This window comes from Apostichopus japonicus, chromosome 8, assembly GCF_037975245.1.
Source record: "Apostichopus japonicus isolate 1M-3 chromosome 8, ASM3797524v1, whole genome shotgun sequence".
Classification (NCBI taxonomy): Eukaryota; Metazoa; Echinodermata; class Holothuroidea; order Aspidochirotida; family Stichopodidae; genus Apostichopus; species Apostichopus japonicus.
The window spans coordinates 9272645-9292060 of record NC_092568.1 but is presented as its reverse complement, the minus strand read 5'-3'; the positions used below and the strand labels follow the sequence as shown (position 1 = coordinate 9292060).

Sequence of the window (19416 nt, the reverse complement as noted above, 5' to 3'; positions counted from 1 at the left end):
AACCGTTGGTGGAGCCACTGACCCTCCTTTCCCATAGGAAAGACGCCCATTGTTTGTCGAAAAGTGAGTTGCCCGCTCAGATCAAAGTCACATTTCCCACTGTTCCGGCCCAACATTCATTCAACCCCAGCTTCAATTCCCAGGCGCGTAGCCAGGAATTTGCCAAGGGAGGGGCGAAACTGTAAATTCGACAATGCAAACTATCTAAGCGTAGCGCCACCATGATTGGCGCGAAGCGTACAAGAAAATTTTGGCTGAAAATGCCTCCCAGATCGCTGGAAATGGCCCTTCCCAGGCCTTGTAAGTTGCATCTTAGCATTTTCTCTTTTGAAAATACTAGCGATATCATAAAAACATTTAAAAAAAAAAAAAAAAATATGCTCAAGGGGGGCGGCTGCCCCCTTCGCCCCCCCCCCCTTGGCTACGCGCCTGTCAATTCCCCATATATACCCCTCCCCTCCTATACCCCTCCCCTCCGTCTGACCCGGCGGTGAACTATAAACACCGTGGCATAACCAGTGTGGTGCTCGAGCCGACGGAAAGAAAATAAATTACGCCAAGTGGGTATCCCATCGAGAACGAAAACTTTTAGGCTTGCAAAATTTGATTCAACTATGATACGCCCCCCTGTATTTGTTAGTTTGACTATGTACCTTGTGTATAGTTGAACACACAATGACAAACCACGCACTGAAGTTGACATGAAAAGGTCACGTACTAAAACACCTCCGCTTTTTCTTTGCTCAACCGTGCCAGTTTGCAAACCCACTGCATGAGGTGCAACGAGGTACCTTGCAATGTTGACAGATCAATGGTTTTCATAGCACTTGTTTTGAACCTTCTGCGGAGGTCGGTGTCGCTGTAGTTGCAAGCAAAGATATTGAATAGGTTTTTACACGACGTGCTTTTACCCATAACCATTGTCAATACAAGTGATTGCTTAACTCACTAACAACAGGAGCGACCAGGTATGTTCAACTTTGTTATTGTACCTTTACTACACACTTGCTAACCATTTCAAACTTTTCAAAACTATCAAGTTAAACTGTACACAGAGCCATGTATCTTTCAGTGATCTGTTGTATACTACACACACACACGTACATGCACAACAATATCGTGTTGATGTGCACCCGTAGTAATACGTGTTACATGTTACACTAATTGTGTTTTCCTGTTTGGGTGTTACACAATGTAACGTGTTTACAATTGATCTAGGCCTATAGATTACTACACTATTCATTGTCTTAACAAACTGAGTAAAAATCAGGACAAATGTAATGTAGATTTAGGTTTGGGTGGAACGTCTTGCTTCAGACTACAGTATGCTATTACATTTGTATCGAGAAAATTATTGACTTCCATTTATGTAAAAAAGCACTCTGTAAAAGATGTTTGTACAGACAAGGCCAACTCAAGTTAAGTACAGATTTTAGTATTCCAAGGCAGCGCTTCTCCTGTCCCCACCCGATCCTAATCCCCACTTATCGTCCCGATGCCCCATTCCCACCCTAATCACGCCTTATCTTAACCCCCAAGTTCTGATCCCAGGCCCATTCTGATCCCCCACCTGTCATACTAACCCCCTCCTATTGTACTTCTATCATCATCCTTACCCCCTCATACTGACCACCCTTGATCCTGTTCCCCTCACCCTGAACCCCTCACCCTAGCCACCTGGTTCTGATCCTCAACTCTCATCCTGATCCCCATCTGTCATCATGACCCCTCGTCATACTGAGCTTCTCTTATCCTGATCCCCTAACTTCTGATGCCCCATCCTGATCCCATCAACGTTCTGATTCCGCATCCTAATGATCTGATCACCTAACACCTGATGCCCCTGCCCTGAGCGGGAATTGTATCTGTCATCGACGGTACTGCATAAGGAATTGCGGAATTGATACACATGCATGTGTAAATGGAATTCGTGTAGCAACTGTTCTGTACAGATCCATATAGGTCAATAAAGTTCCAATACTCTATGATAAAAGACATTCATGCACCACAATAAATGTATATGCAACTTAAATTCAAACCCTAATTTATTCATTGTCACGTCAACTTAAGTTCCTCGAATTATTTTAGATGATTGTATAGGCCAGAAGACAACGTCGTCCCCTTAAGTCTGGGGTGGGCAACCTACGGCCCGCGGGCTACATTCGGCCAGCCAGTGATTTGTTTTGCAGCCCATGAGATGTCTCAAGAAAAAGGGGGGAAAATAAATCACAAAACACGAGCTAGCTGCTTAGAATTGATCGACACTAATGATGCTGTCAGGTAGGCCTATTATCACCATTAATTATCAACTGTACTGTATTGACATGATGTTTTTTGTGAATACAGATTAAGAACACACACCTATTGCTTGAAAGTCCTCGGAATCAAAGGTTTGAAATCAAGAGAAGGTCGTTGTTTAGGTGCGGCCAAGTCAATTTGTTCACTCCTTATATCTGGCCCATTCATTCTAAAAGGTTGCCCACCCTGCCTTAAATCCTGGAGGAGACCAGCCAAAAAAAAACAAAAAAAAACCGGAACATCAGCAGTGCCGGATTAACCTAGTAGCAAAAGTAGCATATGCTATACGGGCTCCGCATTTTAGAGGGCCCCGCGCTAAATGCTTGCAAGCTATCAATTCCGATTAAGTGACTCTACAGTTCCTCTATTACTATAGTACTATACTGCCTTCAACTTTTATGAACGACTGGGTGTTTAAGGTTAGCGAATTGAGCCAATGATCACCTTTAATTGGGGTTATTATTTAACACAGTAATTAATGGGAGTGTGGTATCTATGTGATACAGATACGACGCATGAATACGAAGGTGTTTGAAACTGACGTCGTAGCTGCTGCACAAAGATGAAATCATGAAAACGAAAGTGGAACGCTCCTTAACTGAACGCTATGCAGACCCCGCAGTAGCTTAATCCGGACCTGGACATCAGAGATTGGTGAGGGAATAAAAAGAAAGAAATCAGAACGAAAAAAGGACGAAATATATCACCCAAGTTAAAAGTTCTACCAGTAGTTTTAATATCACGCTCAAGTTTTTTTCACTGAGACATTTTATGGTCTACTTTAACAATCGCAAGGTGGGAACCTCCAGAAAAAAAGAGTATTTTATATAATTTTTTAGCGATTTTTTAGTTCGCTAAAACGTTGAAGATTGTACAGAAGACCGAAGGTATAATGCTAAAATTTGAACATCAAATATGTGATGGGGAAAGCAAGGACAGACCTGATTTACAAACCCAAATAATCATGTTTCCTTTCCGTTTTTCTATTTGGTTTGTAAAAACGTGAATTACAGCACATGAATGACATCGTTACCCGAGACAGCCGATCCAGGATTTTAAAAAAGAGGGGGGGGGGGTATAACCCAGGGGTCTTTGAAGCCCACGTAGGTGGTATGGGCCGACCATCCCCCCAAGAATTATTAAATTATATGTCAATTGGTTCTGAGGTAGTTTTAGACAATAAATTAGCCTGCATGTTTATACAGCAATCACGCCCAAAAACGTCACTTTGGGATAATAATTACTTTTTGATGTTTGTTTTGATTTTGTATTTCTTTCACGGCAATCAGGCAATGGCAGTATTCAAAACATTTAGCTCAGCGTTTTATTTGTAGATGTAAACAAGTCCATTTCATGAATTTAAGTTTTCATCCTTAGAACCTGACTTTAGGCAGGATTTTTGTGTTGATATCTATGTTTCTACATATAGCTATTCCGGTTTTCAGATATTCACCTTTAAAAGATGGTAAACCTCTGGAATGATCTTTAAAGCTTATAAGTACTACATGATGAACTCGGCTAATCATTGTATGCCTAAATGTTAGTACTCATGCATTGTTTTATAAAAAATTTACAACTCAACCAAAACAAATTCTGTTTTAACTTCATGTCAACAACTAAGCGCTTGTGATGACATTTGACTAAGTAGTCCAGCCACGCCAGCTTCATTGACGAGCCTCAGATGTTTAAAGTGTCCTTTCTGACCCAAAAAAATAAGTAAAATAAAAGTGGTATGAAATATATAACATGAAAAAAAAAGCGACGCTTTTTATCGGTCTATCACATTTCCTCCAGACTTAACAACATTGTACTGCAGTATTCACATAATAACCACAATGAATATTCAATTCGTTTATTCACCATTTAAAGGTTTGCTGTATTGGCACCAAATATGCTAGATATTCAAATATGGTCACCTTTGGTCAAAAGTCTTAAACTGTTTTTATTACAACCTTCGAGGAAATTTTCCTCACTATAGGGACATTCAGTCATCTTGTGTGTTTCTGAGAAATGTCTGAGAACAATTTGGAAAGTAAAGATCTCCAGGAAAGTACTTTTTGAAAACAAACTTCTAGCAATTATAGTGCGCTATAATTTGGGTCCTATACTGACTACCTTGAAGAGCCTGGTTGGAATAGACGGTATATGACAAGCGTAGTAATCGATCCATCAGTATATACTGTAATGAGGGTAGGCCTACCTATAATGGCCCTTGATCTACTACATTTTAAAATGTCAAGTGTACGAGACTTTGGCCTTCCAAAAGTATAGCTTTGTTTACACAAAGTCAACTCTCGCATTTACAAATCATTAAGATCGTAAATAGGTTGCTTTCTTTACGCAAACTAAGTCTGTTCTTTGCAGGTAAACATGCATCGTGTAATGATCACGTAGGCTGCTTTCCTTTAGACTAATTCTTCCACTAAGCCTACATAGGCTACTGTTCTAGACTGATGAGACTTACCCGACGGCTTCCTATATATACTGTTTTAGAACTTTTCTAAGCCGCTGAACATTTGCCGCTTTTCTATATGTAGTCCCTTCCTCTGTCTGTAAATCTCCGCAACACACACCACGGCAGCTTTATAGAGATAACAAATCACGCAGGCAGTGGGGGAAATGCCCGAACCCGTCTTAAGGTACCGATATTATGTTAGATAGATGCCATAACTATACCAAATTCGCCGCTAAAACAGACTTTGTAGATTCTTCTACTCATCAAAGTTCCGTTGTAAAGTATAGCTTCTTTAATTGATTTTGATCAATTTCCGATAATATGTCGATATTGAGACCCCATGAAATTACTGAACATGATTATATGCTAACTACAGTCACGATGCATTATAACTAATGAAGAAAATGTCTAAGAACCATGTCCGATTAGCATTATGCATGTCATTCTTATTTTCTCTAATAGTGTCGGGGCGACAAAACTGTTAGAATAAAAACCAAACAGTTACTCGCCCTAGTTGATGGTCGCTTTTCGAAACAACCTCGTGGTTAATATGATACATTGCAGTCCTACTGTGTGGGACACTCGTTAGATTTGGTAAAATCGTCAAGTTATCGCAAGCGCCCCCCCCCCTCCCCCATGTCCCTGTCTGGTGTACATAGTCACGCATTAACATTCCCTTGCCCAACATTGACTCAATAGGGGTCATTTTGACATTCAGGTAGTACCATTCTTTTACAGGTACAACATTTGATAGCTCCATTCAAACAGAGAAATTACAGTCCTTGAACACGGTTTACAGAGACGTAATGTATGCTACCGGCGATGCCTGGTCGCAGAACTACGTGATGACCGAGGGTACACCGAACTTCCCCTCCTCCCCATCTGACCAACCCACTATGCCCGCAATAACTGTAGTCTTCATATTGTGCGACTGACATGTTTTCATCGTTCAGTTGCCCTCCCTTCCTCTCTTGCCCGGACATTTACAGAGGGAGGGGTACCACATAGAAGAGAGTGGGTGGGTGGGTTAGTACAATATCACGAAGCAATAATGTGCATTAATTTTCACATACCCACTCGGGGAATCCCCAAACTAAGAAGCGCCTTATCATGTCGTTGAGAGAAAACATTATGTTAAGTTGTCCATATATATGGCTGTGCTGCATTCATACGAGACTGACACTGCATGGCTTCCACATGGACTAACGAGTATCTGTTAACAGATGTTCTGCTCTTAGCTATATTGTAAAGTTAACGCTACATTTTAAATGAAAGTGAGAGCTGTCGTATAAAAAGATCAATTAGCGTGTAATCTATGATTGTGATAACTTCTAAATTAAAAGTATCACATTTCTTTGTGTAAGATCGACAATCATAACTATGCTCAATGAATATTTATAATGTAGGGGAAGTCCTGTGGTTTCTCATATCCGTTGTGTAGTCAACATATACTGTAGAGCCATGCTAAGTTTCAATAGTGTCGTTACAGACATCGCTGTAGACAGAACCTAAAGAAAGATTTTCTTCGGCGTTACCGTATATTGAAACATTTATAGGGGCTATTGACAAAGATATGTGTTATCATGCAAGACTGTGTACAAAGGCATTGTTCATGGACTGGTGTGTTTTATAACGGTTGTTTTATGATCATATCTGCCTGATATTTTACTTCAGTAAGTATATTGTTTGCATGTAGGTTATTGAGGCGGGTTAAATTAGACGACTAAATATCATTCAATGTGAGAAAAACTAAATTGCGGCACTGGAGAGAAACTCAGTCAAATACCCTCATTTGGGTGACCGATTGTGGTAATTATAGGCCTACAATAGCGATATTTTGTGAGCAATCCGATGAGTCACTTCATGGAGGTTTTTGCCATCTACTGTATCTTTAACCTCGCGAAATTATACTCTTTTTTTCATTATACAGCGCCCAATACCGGTAAACCTTTTGGTAGAGTCTTTTATCCAATTCGTCCGTTCCTTTGAACCCACCAATCAGAATGTCGAACGACGACGAAATGAGAAGTCATCTGGAGGGTCTCCAGCAGAAAGCTGATATGGTGACAGACCAGGTAAATTGTAGTCTGCTTTAAGTATATTCCATAACACTTGAAATAACGGTCAATTGGTCAAAAGTCATTTCTGTTCAACAGAGGTCAAGTTATGAAAACATGTTGTACATACGATGTATTGATAAGGGCTATTATGTTGTACGTGAGGCGGTCAAAGGTCATTATACGTCAACAACTCGGTCTCTCAAACACACTGTATTGCAGTGGCGTAGGAAGGTACTTTTGAGTGGGGGGCTGAAGACTGATGGCTGGCCTGGGGGAGGGGTCTAAGAGGAGGGGGTGTCCCCCTCCCCTTTGGATTTTTTTTTGTATTTCCAGGTGGCCTCAGATGCAATTTGGTGCAATACAGCACACTTCAACACCAACTCCATTTTGTAAATAATTTTACATTATCACCTGGCCTTAGATGCAATTTGGTGCTCCAAATGAGATTTTTTTCTCATTTGGAAATGAAAAAGGGGTTTTCTGACTTCCCCTTTGGAATTTTTTTGTATTTCCAGGTGCCCTCAGATGCAATTTGGTGCAATATAGCACACTTCAACACCCACTCCATTTTGTAAACTTAATTTTGTATTTTCACCTGGCCTTAGATGCAATTTGGTGCTCCAAATGAGATTTTTTTCTCATTTGGAAATGAAAAAGGGGTTTTCTGACTTGCGAAGCGGGGGGGGGGGGGGGCGGAATGATACTTCCGCCCCTCCATATTTTTCACTGGGGGGCTGGCGCCCCCCCAGCCCCCCCGGTTCCTACGCCCTTGCTGTATTGTAATGATTGTCGCTTCTTTCATCTCTTACATGTGCAACGCTATGTCGGATCCCAGGATTTCTGAAAAAAAGATAACATTCTAAAATCACCCAATTAAGATAAATTTAGGAAGGAGCATGAACCTCTATGGAAGGGTCAGAGGCAAATGAAGGGCTTTATGAAGGGTGGGGCTCGCCCTGGGCTCGCTTAAGCTGACTCCAATATAGGAAGGGGGATGGGGTGGTCTGAGAATCCTCTCACAAGAAAGCAAAATAAAAGTTTACACGCCAAACTTGGTGTATTCTGAGACTGTTTATGTTGACTATAAATTAGGTCTATATCTAGGTCTAAACCTAAGGTTGTGCTAATAAATATACCCTGGATGAGGTTGAAGAGAGGAGGGAGTGGGGGGGGGGGCGTGGTAGGTACATCCGTAAAAATTGGTCTAATTGAATGACATTAATTCTTTATCAAAGCGTTACTGTGTGTCAAGTTATCTCTGCAAGAAAAGGTATTTTTGTACTCTCTGAAAGTTCTTCAATTTTGCCCCAAAATAAACCACTCATTACAATGGAACTGAAATGTCTCCTTTATTGTTTGATCATTGTAGACACCGTCAACAAGACTGACTTTTCACTCTTTGAAGTCACGAATATCATTTATCGTTATCATTATGTAATACGTTGGTGTAAATACATATATTGTTTTTGTCCGTGTATATGTGCCCCTTGCTACAATGTTATTCTTCAGTTCTATGCCTCATACAATTCCATTGCCAACAGCGTGAAATCACTCAGCTATGTTTTCTTCTTGTTCTGGCAGGAAATTTAATTAAGGCATTCCAAGATTAAGAGCCAAACTAATTAATTTTGGCCGGTTCCTTTATCTCTTAAATGACAGCAATAGTGGATACCCCTATACTCTTGACTGTGAAATCGTTTATGATGTATGCCGCGAGCCTCTTATTGTTGAATATGCTTAAAGATTATTTTATCAGCTTTTTCAGTATATTTTCTTCCGTTTTCAGGGCACAGTAAATGGTTATTCTCGGCAAGCCACTAACCCCTCTCCAACCCCCGCCCCCATCACTTCGCCCTCTTCATGTTTAAGTTTTACCAATTCACTTGGTTTGTTACAGCAATGACTTTATTCCTCTCCTTTTTTCCGTATAGTCGCTGGATAGCACCAGGAGAATGCTGCAAATGGCTGAAGAGGTACAGATTAAGTATTTGTGTTTACTTTTTACGTCGCCTTATTGTTTTTTATATTAAGATAATTATAATATAAAGTATGAATTTGTTAATCTCGATTCAGGGTTTCCAATGTCACGAAGGTGTTTTCTTTCAGATGTAGTTCTAATATCTCATGAAACAAGCAACATTATCTGCTTTTTGCATGTTAACTTTTTTTTTAAGAAAAAAATTGGAAAACCTATATTTTTTGAATAGTTAAACTATCATGACTAATCTAGAAACACACTGTTATGTCTGACTTGAATTTTTATATAAATTTTATACTAATTTTGCAAACTTTTAGTTATCGGAAATTCGGAATAGCCATGCAACAGCACAGTCAGGTAAAATGAGGACCACTGGTTCGCATCCAGCCAGCAGTCGAAGCTTGTGCTTTCAAAACCTTATCCATGCGGAACATTATAACATCAGAGCACATGTTTATCGAACCATAAAGGAACCGAAACAATGGATTTCACTGAATGACCGAAAGGAAAACTATGAACTTTATATTCCTTGGGGGGGGGGGGGTGTATATATGTATATAGGCCCAACTTGTCATAGGATATTTCAGCCTAACTGATGGAACATTGAAGCGCATTTAAAACTTAAATCTTCCATTTGCCAGATAATGAAATATTTCCAATTTCTTTTGGGCTGTTGCGGCCCTCGGGTTGCTTATAAAAATTCGCTGTGTGGCCGTCATGGTCAATTTCATGGTCACCCCTGGCCTACAGAATTTGTTTTAATTCTAGCGTTATAATTGTTTATACTATTTAGCATTGAAACTGAATTAATCACTGATTTGTTCTATACTCTTTAAGCAACAATGTCGTTTTGTTATAAGAGTAAGTGTAGCCTAAAATATTAGTAAAATAATGCAAATCTCTAAAAAATTACATTCAAGTGCATTGTCATTCCACGCATGTACCATCGTTTCAATCCACGTAAAGGTGTAACACGTGACCCCGGAAATGTTTACATGTTGAAGACGCGATGGCCCTTCAGTAATTGTAACAATAGCCAAGTAAACATAGAATGTCTCTTGTAATATTGAATCTTGTCGTTTTAAGTCGAAAATTCATACTCTCGGTATATAGTGAAACAGATTGCTCATTCTTGTTGTTCTTTTGCTCGAAATGTTGTTAAATTTGGAACTGGAAATACACTCCTCTGAATTGATTCCGGGGAAGTATAAATGCGAACATTAGTGTAATAGGATGTTGTGAATTGTAAAACCACTTTCAATTGCCTTCTAAGTCTCGAGTAGGATTTCCTCAATCTTGTTTACCTTTCGTTTTCGTCTTTTCCCAATCTAGAGTCAAGAAGTAGGTATCAAGACACTGACTGAACTGGACCAACAAGGAGGTACAGTATAATCCCCCTTCCCCCTCCCCCATCCACTTCCCGTCATACAGTAATTTGTTGTATAGTATTAGAGACATTATCCGATCTACAAACTTATTCAAACGTCGATGAAAAAGCTTTGAAACACTGCAGGAGGTGTATACGGAAGCTTAAAAGTACCATCAACATATGAAAACTTTGTCCCAGTAAGTCAACATTTTTCAGTAAATTGTTAAGATAACAAGATAATATCTTATCAAAATCAGAAATATGTTTCATTGCTCAGTTGCTTTAACTGAGCAATTGAACATTTTTCTGCAAAATGTTGAATTGACAACTTATCATATGTCGTCAATTCAACATTTTTCTGGGGGGGGAGCCAGCTGCACGGCTGCGTAGAGAGAGGGGGAAGGGGTGGAGAGAGTGAGAGAGAGGAGGAGGGCGCACGTTTCTCAAGAACGTGCCTCAAAATTAAAATCCTTCCATTTAAAGAGGGGGGGGGGGGGTAAGAATCAAATGACCGAAACTTATTGTTTACATTTCCAAAGCCAATATACTTATGTATCAGCAACATAAACAACCAAGACAGCATGATCAACATAAACAACACAATCAACTGAGTTTATTGATAACAAATAATTATTTGAATCTGTGTAATTATATCCAAATGACAGTCTTTATAGTTGTTTGTTTTATTTCACGCCATATTTTTTGGAAATTTGCGTCTTTCTGCTCAAGTTTGACACCCTTGTAAGTTAAAGGAATTTATCTCCCAGAAAAGATGATAATTTGCTTCGAGTTTCTTCTCTTATGATTTTATGATGTGTTTTCCTTTCACAAATTTATCGTCATCTGGAAGAGTTTCTTCATAAGGTATGGTATGGTTTGATGTGAATATTTCTCCCTGATTGTTTCACTTTTTACTAATGACACCATTTCTATAAGTTTTTCCTGCACACTTTGCGTCTGTCTGTTGTCCTGTTAGTAACGTTATCTTATATCTCTTGCTGATGTTCGCGGATTACCTTTTACACGTGTTCTTTGGTCAAGTTGACAAACGACATGGTGACCATTATACTAGTAGTATTTTCTCAATTATTCAACAAACCAGTTCTGATCACCGGCCCGTATCGGCCACTTCCCTCCTCCCAACCACAAGTAGACGTGTATATGTAACGTGTTTCTATCTAATGTCTCTCTTGAAACTAGATTGAAAAGCAGTCGTCGGCAACATGTCTGCATAAGTCAGTGTGTCTTTCGCAGAACTTGTTAAGGTCATACTCAATGTACTGGTTACGCGAAACTGGAATGTATTGTTAAAGGTCTTCAGTATCGGCCACAACTTTTAGTACGCTAAAAATAACTAGAAGTTTTCAAAAGTACTTTCCTATAGAGGCTCTGATTCTCCATAATTTTTCTAGACGCAGAGGAGGTCTTACTTACTAGACATATACATGTTTCAATTTGACAAAATGCTATGAGGGTGACAGTAAAGTGTTTATTGAAATCTTACTGGATTACTGACCATTGTTTGACTGTATAGCATATTTGTATGGCAATTCCGATAGTCTTTAAAACTTGTTACACAGACTATAGTAAATCAGTATGGATTTAGAACTCGAACAAGGGGTAAAAGGTACTAGTCGTAACTCTATATCACTTTGTTAATTGACGCTTTAATTAAGTTTTCTAAAATAGGTATGTACATAGGCGCTGCTAGATATTTTGACCAGCCTGGAACGTATTGGCCAATGTACAAGACATTAGCGTAGGAAAATGGGGAGGGCAGAGGGGGCGACTACCCCTCCTAACACTTTTCAAAGATTGTGAGGGGGGGGGGGCGTCGGGCAGGAATAAGTTTCTGACTTCTCACTTTTCAACGAGGGAGGCAGTGTTAAACCATTCTGCTGAATCCTTTGAATTAGCAAAAGGAGGGCCAGTAAAGCAAAAGTTTGTCGTTTCATACCTCATCATATATTTTTATTTACGAGTTTTCTTAGAAATTTCGACACAATGTCGAAATTTTGACGTTAAATGAAAAAAAAAATCGATGAAGCACTTAAATTCGTATACAGTTGAGAAAAAGTAGAATTTCGGATATAAAAGTAACAGTAAAATGTTTCCAATGTCCCATGCCTGAGACACCATATCATCTAAAAAAACTGAAAATTCTACTGGTAAGGACCCCATGCTCCAACCGGTTTTCGCCCACCTCCCCCCCCCCCCTCCCCCCGCCTCAATTTTAGATACCGTCATAAGCTACTGCATGATAAGAAAATACAACACAGGCAAGATTGGACACTTGTATGTAAGGCAAACAAATCAATACAAAACATCACAAGACATGAGAAGACACTTATGATCGGATCGGACAAGAACAGACAAAAGAAGACAAAGCGAGACAAGAAAAAAAGAAATGGCAATTCAATATGCATATTCCTTATAGATATGCCTAGAGTGTTGTTGTTTGCATGTTCGTGCAGTGCACGAGTATTTCCTGTAGTGTCTTATACCACTCTTTTTAATCATGATTTTAATTCGTTATCATGAATGCATGATGTGTGTATATATCCCTCACAGAGTGTTTCATTATGTATCAAGCTATATAGGTGACCTTCGTGGAAAATTGTTTTTCTTTTAGTCTTTGACGGTCTTTATATTAAGCCATGGATCTGCTTTATTCTCACGCATGCACTAGAAGCTGTGCTAAAGACCCCGTCGACTGGATGACACATGCAGTGCCATACAACCTGATAGTTCCCTACAGTAGCCTATACCAGTGAACCTTTACGTGTAAATGTGTATTGAGTTAGTTTCCGTCGGAAAAACAGTCATCGGTAATATGTATTGATTAAAATATTTGATTTCCGTTGCCACTCCTCTGTCACCTTCACCGCCCCCCCCCCCCTCTCTCCACCCTGTTGTCTTGTTCAAGATCCAGTAGAAAAGCTACATACGTATAGCGCGGCCTTCGCTCTGCTGTGCAAAGTGACTAGTGAGGGCGCCCTTCAGTTATGTGAGGGCGCCCTTAAGTCCTAGGAATTTTAATTCGGTCGCACCGAGGAGATCCTCGAGTGTAATAGCTAGGTGAAGTCCAAGCCCGTAACCAAACCATGAACTCTGAGCTGGAGAGGCACCAATAATTTAAGGAGGGCACCGACAATTTCGGAAGGGGCACCAACAATTTAGGAAACGGCAACAACAATTTAGGGAGGGACACCACCAACGTATCGGAGGGCACAATACAAGAGAAGTTGTTTTGGTATACATAATTTTGGCACAGATGTTGGGGGGGGCACAGTAGTCTGCACTGGGGTTGGGGTAGGGGACAATGCTCCTCGGTGCCCATGCATGTCTGGTTACGGACCTGGTAAAGCACGCCATAGAATCAAAATTGCTGAGCATTTTTTTCGACACAAATTTTGTACCTGTAATCTTAAGCAAGGGAGGTTTTTATTAGTTTTTTTTTACAGAGCATCTTTTCTCTATAAACATGTTGTTCCTTTTCCATCCGTAGAAAAACTGGACCGCATTGAAGGAGGGTTAGATCAAATTAATTCTGACATGAAAGAAGCAGAGAGAAACCTTTCTGATTTAGAGAAGTGCTGTGGATTATGCGTTTGTCCATGGAATAAGTAAGTTCTTCTTTGGTTCGTTTTAAGATGTACTACCATTGATCCTGTGCTGAAAATAGAAAAATGTATACCCATGCCCGATGTCCCAAGAACAACGTGTCCCATGTCCGATGTCCCGAGAACCACGTGTCCCCGTCCTATTGTAGGAACTTTCCGAAAATAGTCTAATTTGTTTACCATTACTATATCTTTGTTCATTATCAGGGTGTAGATATACTTTCATCATACAGAAAGATCCCTTTTAAAAGTTTTTACTTTTCAAAATTTAAATGCATTTTACTCTATATGCCTGGTGTAGCATATTATAGACCCATACATTTCATTCTTAACGAAGGTTTCATTCTTTTTTTTTCATTATCCTATAGATTGCTGTTAATATTTATCAATTTTATTTCCCTTTATATAGACATTCAAGTTACGAGAAAACTGACAATTATAAGAAAGGCTGGAAAACGAGTGAAGATGGTAAAGTCAAAACTAACCAACCTAGAATCGATGATAACCGTCCAGGTGCAAAAGGCGACAAATCGTATGTCACGAGGTAAGTCGAGATACGACGGTATAAGCAAGGGCGTAGGAACCGGGGGGCTGGGGGGCGCCAGCCCCCCAGTGAAAAATATGGGGGCGGAAGTATCATTCCGCCCCCCCCCCCCGCTCCGCAAGTCAGAAAACCCCTTTTTCATTTCCAAATGAGAAAAAAATCTCATTTGGAGCACCAAATTGCATTTAAGGCCAGGTGAAAATGCAAAATTCTTTACAAAAATGGAGTGGGAGTTGAAGTGTGCTATATTGCACCAAATTGCATCTAAGGCCACCTGGAAATGCAAAAAAATTCCAAAGGGGAGGGGGACACCCCCTCCCCTTAGACCCCTCCCCCAGGCCGGCCCCCCCACTCAAAAGTACCTTCCTACGCCACTGGGTATAAGTCACCATTAACGGGTGACTGCGACACACGGTTAGACGTTTTCTAAATACCGATGTCAAAACAGATTGTTGGCATGTTTGTTATGTTGTTGAACATACAAAGGTTCTAAATGTATTTATGCATGTATATATGCATTTTAGATCCTCCTGCATGCAAGCAGGAACTCGCGTAGATGCCATCATTGGCTTATCAAAGCCGCAAGCTGACCGAAGTCAGTCTCTTAGATTCATATTTAACGTCCATGATTATGAATTGTCAATTGTCAACAACACTGTAACTGGACAAAATACATTGATCTTGGAGTGGCTCGATCTCGGGACCTTATGATTGAAAGGCACCGGCGTTAACCACTGAGCTAACACTCCAATATATAAAAGTGTGCAGTGTGTAAAACTCCAGTTCTGTTCTAGTTCATGTAGAATTAAATTTATGTTTTCAATTGAGGGATGATTTCCACTAAAACAGTGTAATTTAAATAATTGAAACATCGCGATATACTTTATAGGATTCATTTATGATTACTACAGGTACTATGAACTTGTGTGGAATCTCACCCATAAACCGCCTATTTACATATTGATGCTTAACCGTATTGAAAATATCGCGATTTGGTAGATTTGGGCATGGCACAGTATATAATATGAACGATTACTGTAGGATTGTGAACGTCGGAATTTGTGAATCCTCAGCTGTAGATTTAATCCTATTTCAACTGTGGTTGTAATAAGAAAACGGTACCAAAATATCGCGATTTTATAGAACTAGATATGACACCGATGGAATTTTGTTGACCCTCAGAATAACGAATGACGCACGAGAAGATGAGATGGACGATAACCTTGGCGCAGTCAGTGACATCATCGGTAACCTCAAAAATATGGCCGTAGACATGGGCAACGAAATAGACACGCAGAATAACCAGATAGATCGAACCAACCAGAAGGTAACCCATTTGTTTTCTTACTCATTGGTATAGATCCTGTAGCCATTTGTAATGTGCGTATTTATACTTGTCTTTGGATGAGAGCGTGGTGGAGGGGGGGGGGGGGGTGGGCGTTATATTGCGGCATTCGTCTTAAGGGTGAGGATCCTTGTGAAACAATGACTATTTTATGGTCGTTCGGTATTTTGATGGACAGCATTTCCTACCGCAATAATGTAGGTATCTATGGTAATTTTTTAAACTTTTTTTTTTTAAAGAATTCTTGTACGGGAATGAGATGTGATCGATTAAAAAAAAACGACTGATTTGAAGAAAAAAAACTTCTGTAAAATTTCAAGGGGTAGGCGTGGGGGTTATCTCTAGGGTTAACCAATACTCTGCACAGGTGGACCTACCGCCAGCGTAGTAGCACTAAAACAGGTTACTGAGCTTCCACTCAAACCATGCCCTGTGCTTTCAATTGTAAAAAAAAACTCTTTAATTTATTATTATTTATTGCTTTATTTTTTGTGTTTGTTTTTACAGGCACTGGCAAACAAAGATCGGATTGAGGCCGCGGATAAGAGAGCTAAGGATATTTTACGTAACAAGTAGATTAGCGCAAAGGCGTCGTTGAACAAAGAAGAGACAATGTAATTAAAGATTCGGAATTTACCATAAGTAATATAACTTCAAATAATACGTCACTGTGACGTGTACGTGAAATATATATTATATATTATCAAGGAGAATCGCATTTTTGTTTATTCATTAGCTCTTAGAGCAGATTAAGTTTCGAGCTAGTTATACTGTAATTAATATTGAATTCTATTTTTTATGCCTGCTACAAAAACAAAAAAACTTACAAAAAAAACTGCTGCAAGTTTTCAACGGTTACATTTCGAGGTTCCAATCCTGCAAATTATTCCTAGAAATGGAGAGGTAAGACCATCATATGTCTTAATCTGAAGAGAAAGTGTTGATTTGTTTGATTTTCACTACAAAAAAGACTTGTTGAAGGTTAAATCGATGGCCGTTCACAGGATTTCAAAGAAGGGAAGCCAAATTCTAACCCACTCCCCCCCCCCCCGATTCCTTGAGGAAGGGGCAATGGCCATTACGGAAGGGCCAGTGAGTAAGTGGACGACCATGGGTTTGATTTTTATTTTAAACATATTTTATGGGTAACATTGATAACAGTTTAGTTAGTTGTTTTGAAAGCATCACGTGTTCCAAACAATGTTATTGTTAGAAAATATCTGAATCACTCATTGTAGTAGGAGTGCAATATCTTAAGAGTACATGTATAGAGTCCGCTTTTTATGAGTACAATGCTCTAAGCTTTGTTACGAGTACTTAATTTTACACTGGTACCTATGCTAGCCTGGATTTCGAGTACAAATGCAAGTACAAATCCATTAGGATGTGTACACGTACAAAGAAACTTCAAGTACAAACGAGGACTCACTATTACAAAGTACAGTATGTGAAACCATGTCTTGGTATGAACGACAGCGTTTAACCGCCAATTCCGATGCTTTCCTGTTATCCGCCTGTCAATTACTTAAAGTGGCATGACGTTTATTATATGATGCATTTGATTGGTTTAGAGAGATGGTTAGTTCTCTGTTGTAAGTTATGTATCAGGTTAAAATAATCACAAAATGAATAACAAATAGTCAACATATGATGATGATTAATATTATTATTATTATTATGATTTAAAGTGAAATGATCTTATTTATTGAACTACTAGCAACATGAAACTGAATATGTTACGATTTATGTCATGTAGTTCTAGAAGGAGTCGAAATATACACGACCAATAAATTTATGGGAATATTTGTTAATATATAGCCTTACAGTATTGGCACAGGAAATACGCTCGCACAGGATATAAAACGAAGTTTCCTTTGAATGACCTTCCGATATTTATACAAACACATCCAGTATTGCGTTCTTTGTATTGTTGTACTTTAGCTTGACAGGGGTACATCGGAAGGGTTTGGGGGGGGGAGGTTAGGTGCTACGTCACGATATAGTGACGTCATCTTATTGAGCCTTAAGAAAGATGATTTGTTTTTTAAGGAAACTATGAAGTTTTTTTCCACCAATTAACAAGTCACACGCACATTCCATTTTTTATTTCACCATGGTTATGGTATATTTGTTGAAATGCATGTTTCAAATATGACACGCTGTGTATGAATTATATTAATAGAGATAACATGCATATTCATCACGACATAAATACCACTTTTAGTAACAGCGCTTGTGTCAAACGCATAAATAATAACAGGGAGTAATCACCAGTTTTTTATTCTTTTTATTATCAATTTCATACATCAAAAAATTTACATGTTAACATTCGTAAGTAAGCGATTTACTTAATTGAGAGTCTATACAAGTAGCCAATAATAATAAGGGGTCTTTGACGTCATTAAATCAAAATAATAATCTATGACGTCACCATCCATTGTGTACTAGCATGGTCATGGTTTGGGAGTAGTTGTTTTAGACACACGAAGATGCTTTTATATGATTGCATTTTATATATATATCTCATTGGCTTGAATATATATCTTAGTATATAATTTAAAAAACTAAATGAATTGAGATGAATATTTTTGTTCTTGTAAGTTTTTAGTAAATAATAAAAATGGTACATAATATTTAATACATTTTAATTTCACAACTTAATTTTGTGGTGATTTTATTTGGCCAAAGATGGTAATCATTTTTTGTATACTTCCCTTAAAATTGTGACTTTGGTGAATGTGTGAGTCATCAGAGGTGACGTCCGTGACTGTGTGAGTCATCAGATGTGACTTCGGTGACTGTGTGAGTCATCAGATGTGACTTCGGTGACTGTGTGAGTCATCAGATGTGACTTCGGTGACTGTGTGAGTCATCAAATGTGACTTCGGTGACTGTGTGAGTCATCAAATGTGACTTCGGTGACTGTGTGAGTCATCAAATGTGACTTCGGTGACTGTGTGAGTCATCAAATGTGACTTCGGTGACTGTGTGAGTCATCAAATGTGACTTCGGTGACTGTGTGAGTCATCAAATGTGACTTCGGTGACTGTGTGAGTCATCAAATGTGACTTCGGTGACTGTGTGAGTCATCAAATGTGACTTCGGTGAGTCATCAGATGTGACTTGGGTGACTGTGTGAGTCATCAGATTTTTCGAATATAAACATACCTGCCAAGATGAAGCTACAGTGAATTGTGTACAAAGTCATCGTTCTGTGTCTCCCTCGCAATCGTGGGTCTAGATTAGTCACAGGCAGGGGCGCTGCCGACGACCTAAACAATTTATAGCCTTAAAATGATCTTCCATAGATACAACATATTTTAAATGTGAATATCTAGAAAACCCCAATTGATATCAGTATGGAAGCGTTACCAGTCTCAAATGTTCTCTTGGACTATGACATATAAAGATTAAAATATCTGGCTAAAACCACCCTTTCACTCTCAATATTGCTGATATCGGTTTTATGCTATGCATTAACATATATAGTATACGTTTCCGTGTCATTTTCATATTGTAACACACGTCTTGGGTTCCAAAGCTTACAGAACTGATGGTATATATTTTCATGAAACCTGTGGCATAAGCGGCATAAAGGGCAGTTCAAATTTAGGTGAATGCTGGTGCATGTTTTTTGAACACATGAACGCCCACCTATAGTTTCTACTAATGTGACACGTTACAAGAAATATGTAATGCTGTAAATTTAATAAAGGCCTCCAAGTTTCTGCGTGTCAAATATAT

At 39.1% G+C, this 19416-nt stretch overlaps 1 protein-coding gene across 2 annotated transcripts; it reads left to right on the top strand.

Annotated features, from left to right (window-relative positions):
- Positions 1-679: 679 nt before the first annotated feature.
- Positions 680-18310, top strand: LOC139970889 (synaptosomal-associated protein 25-like). Of its 2 annotated transcripts, none has more exons than XM_071976948.1 (8): positions 680-968; positions 6684-6828; positions 8745-8786; positions 10124-10172; positions 13669-13786; positions 14193-14327; positions 15510-15654; positions 16180-18310. In XM_071976948.1, exons 2-8 carry the CDS (start codon positions 6757-6759, stop codon positions 16246-16248), a joined length of 630 nt encoding a protein of 209 aa, XP_071833049.1. In that variant the 5' UTR covers positions 680-968; positions 6684-6756; the 3' UTR covers positions 16249-18310. The 2 variants fall into 2 exon arrangements, with proteins under 2 accessions (XP_071833049.1, XP_071833050.1); XM_071976949.1 differs by lacking the exon at positions 680-968 and adding an exon at positions 6227-6426.
- Positions 18311-19416: the final 1106 nt, after the last annotated feature.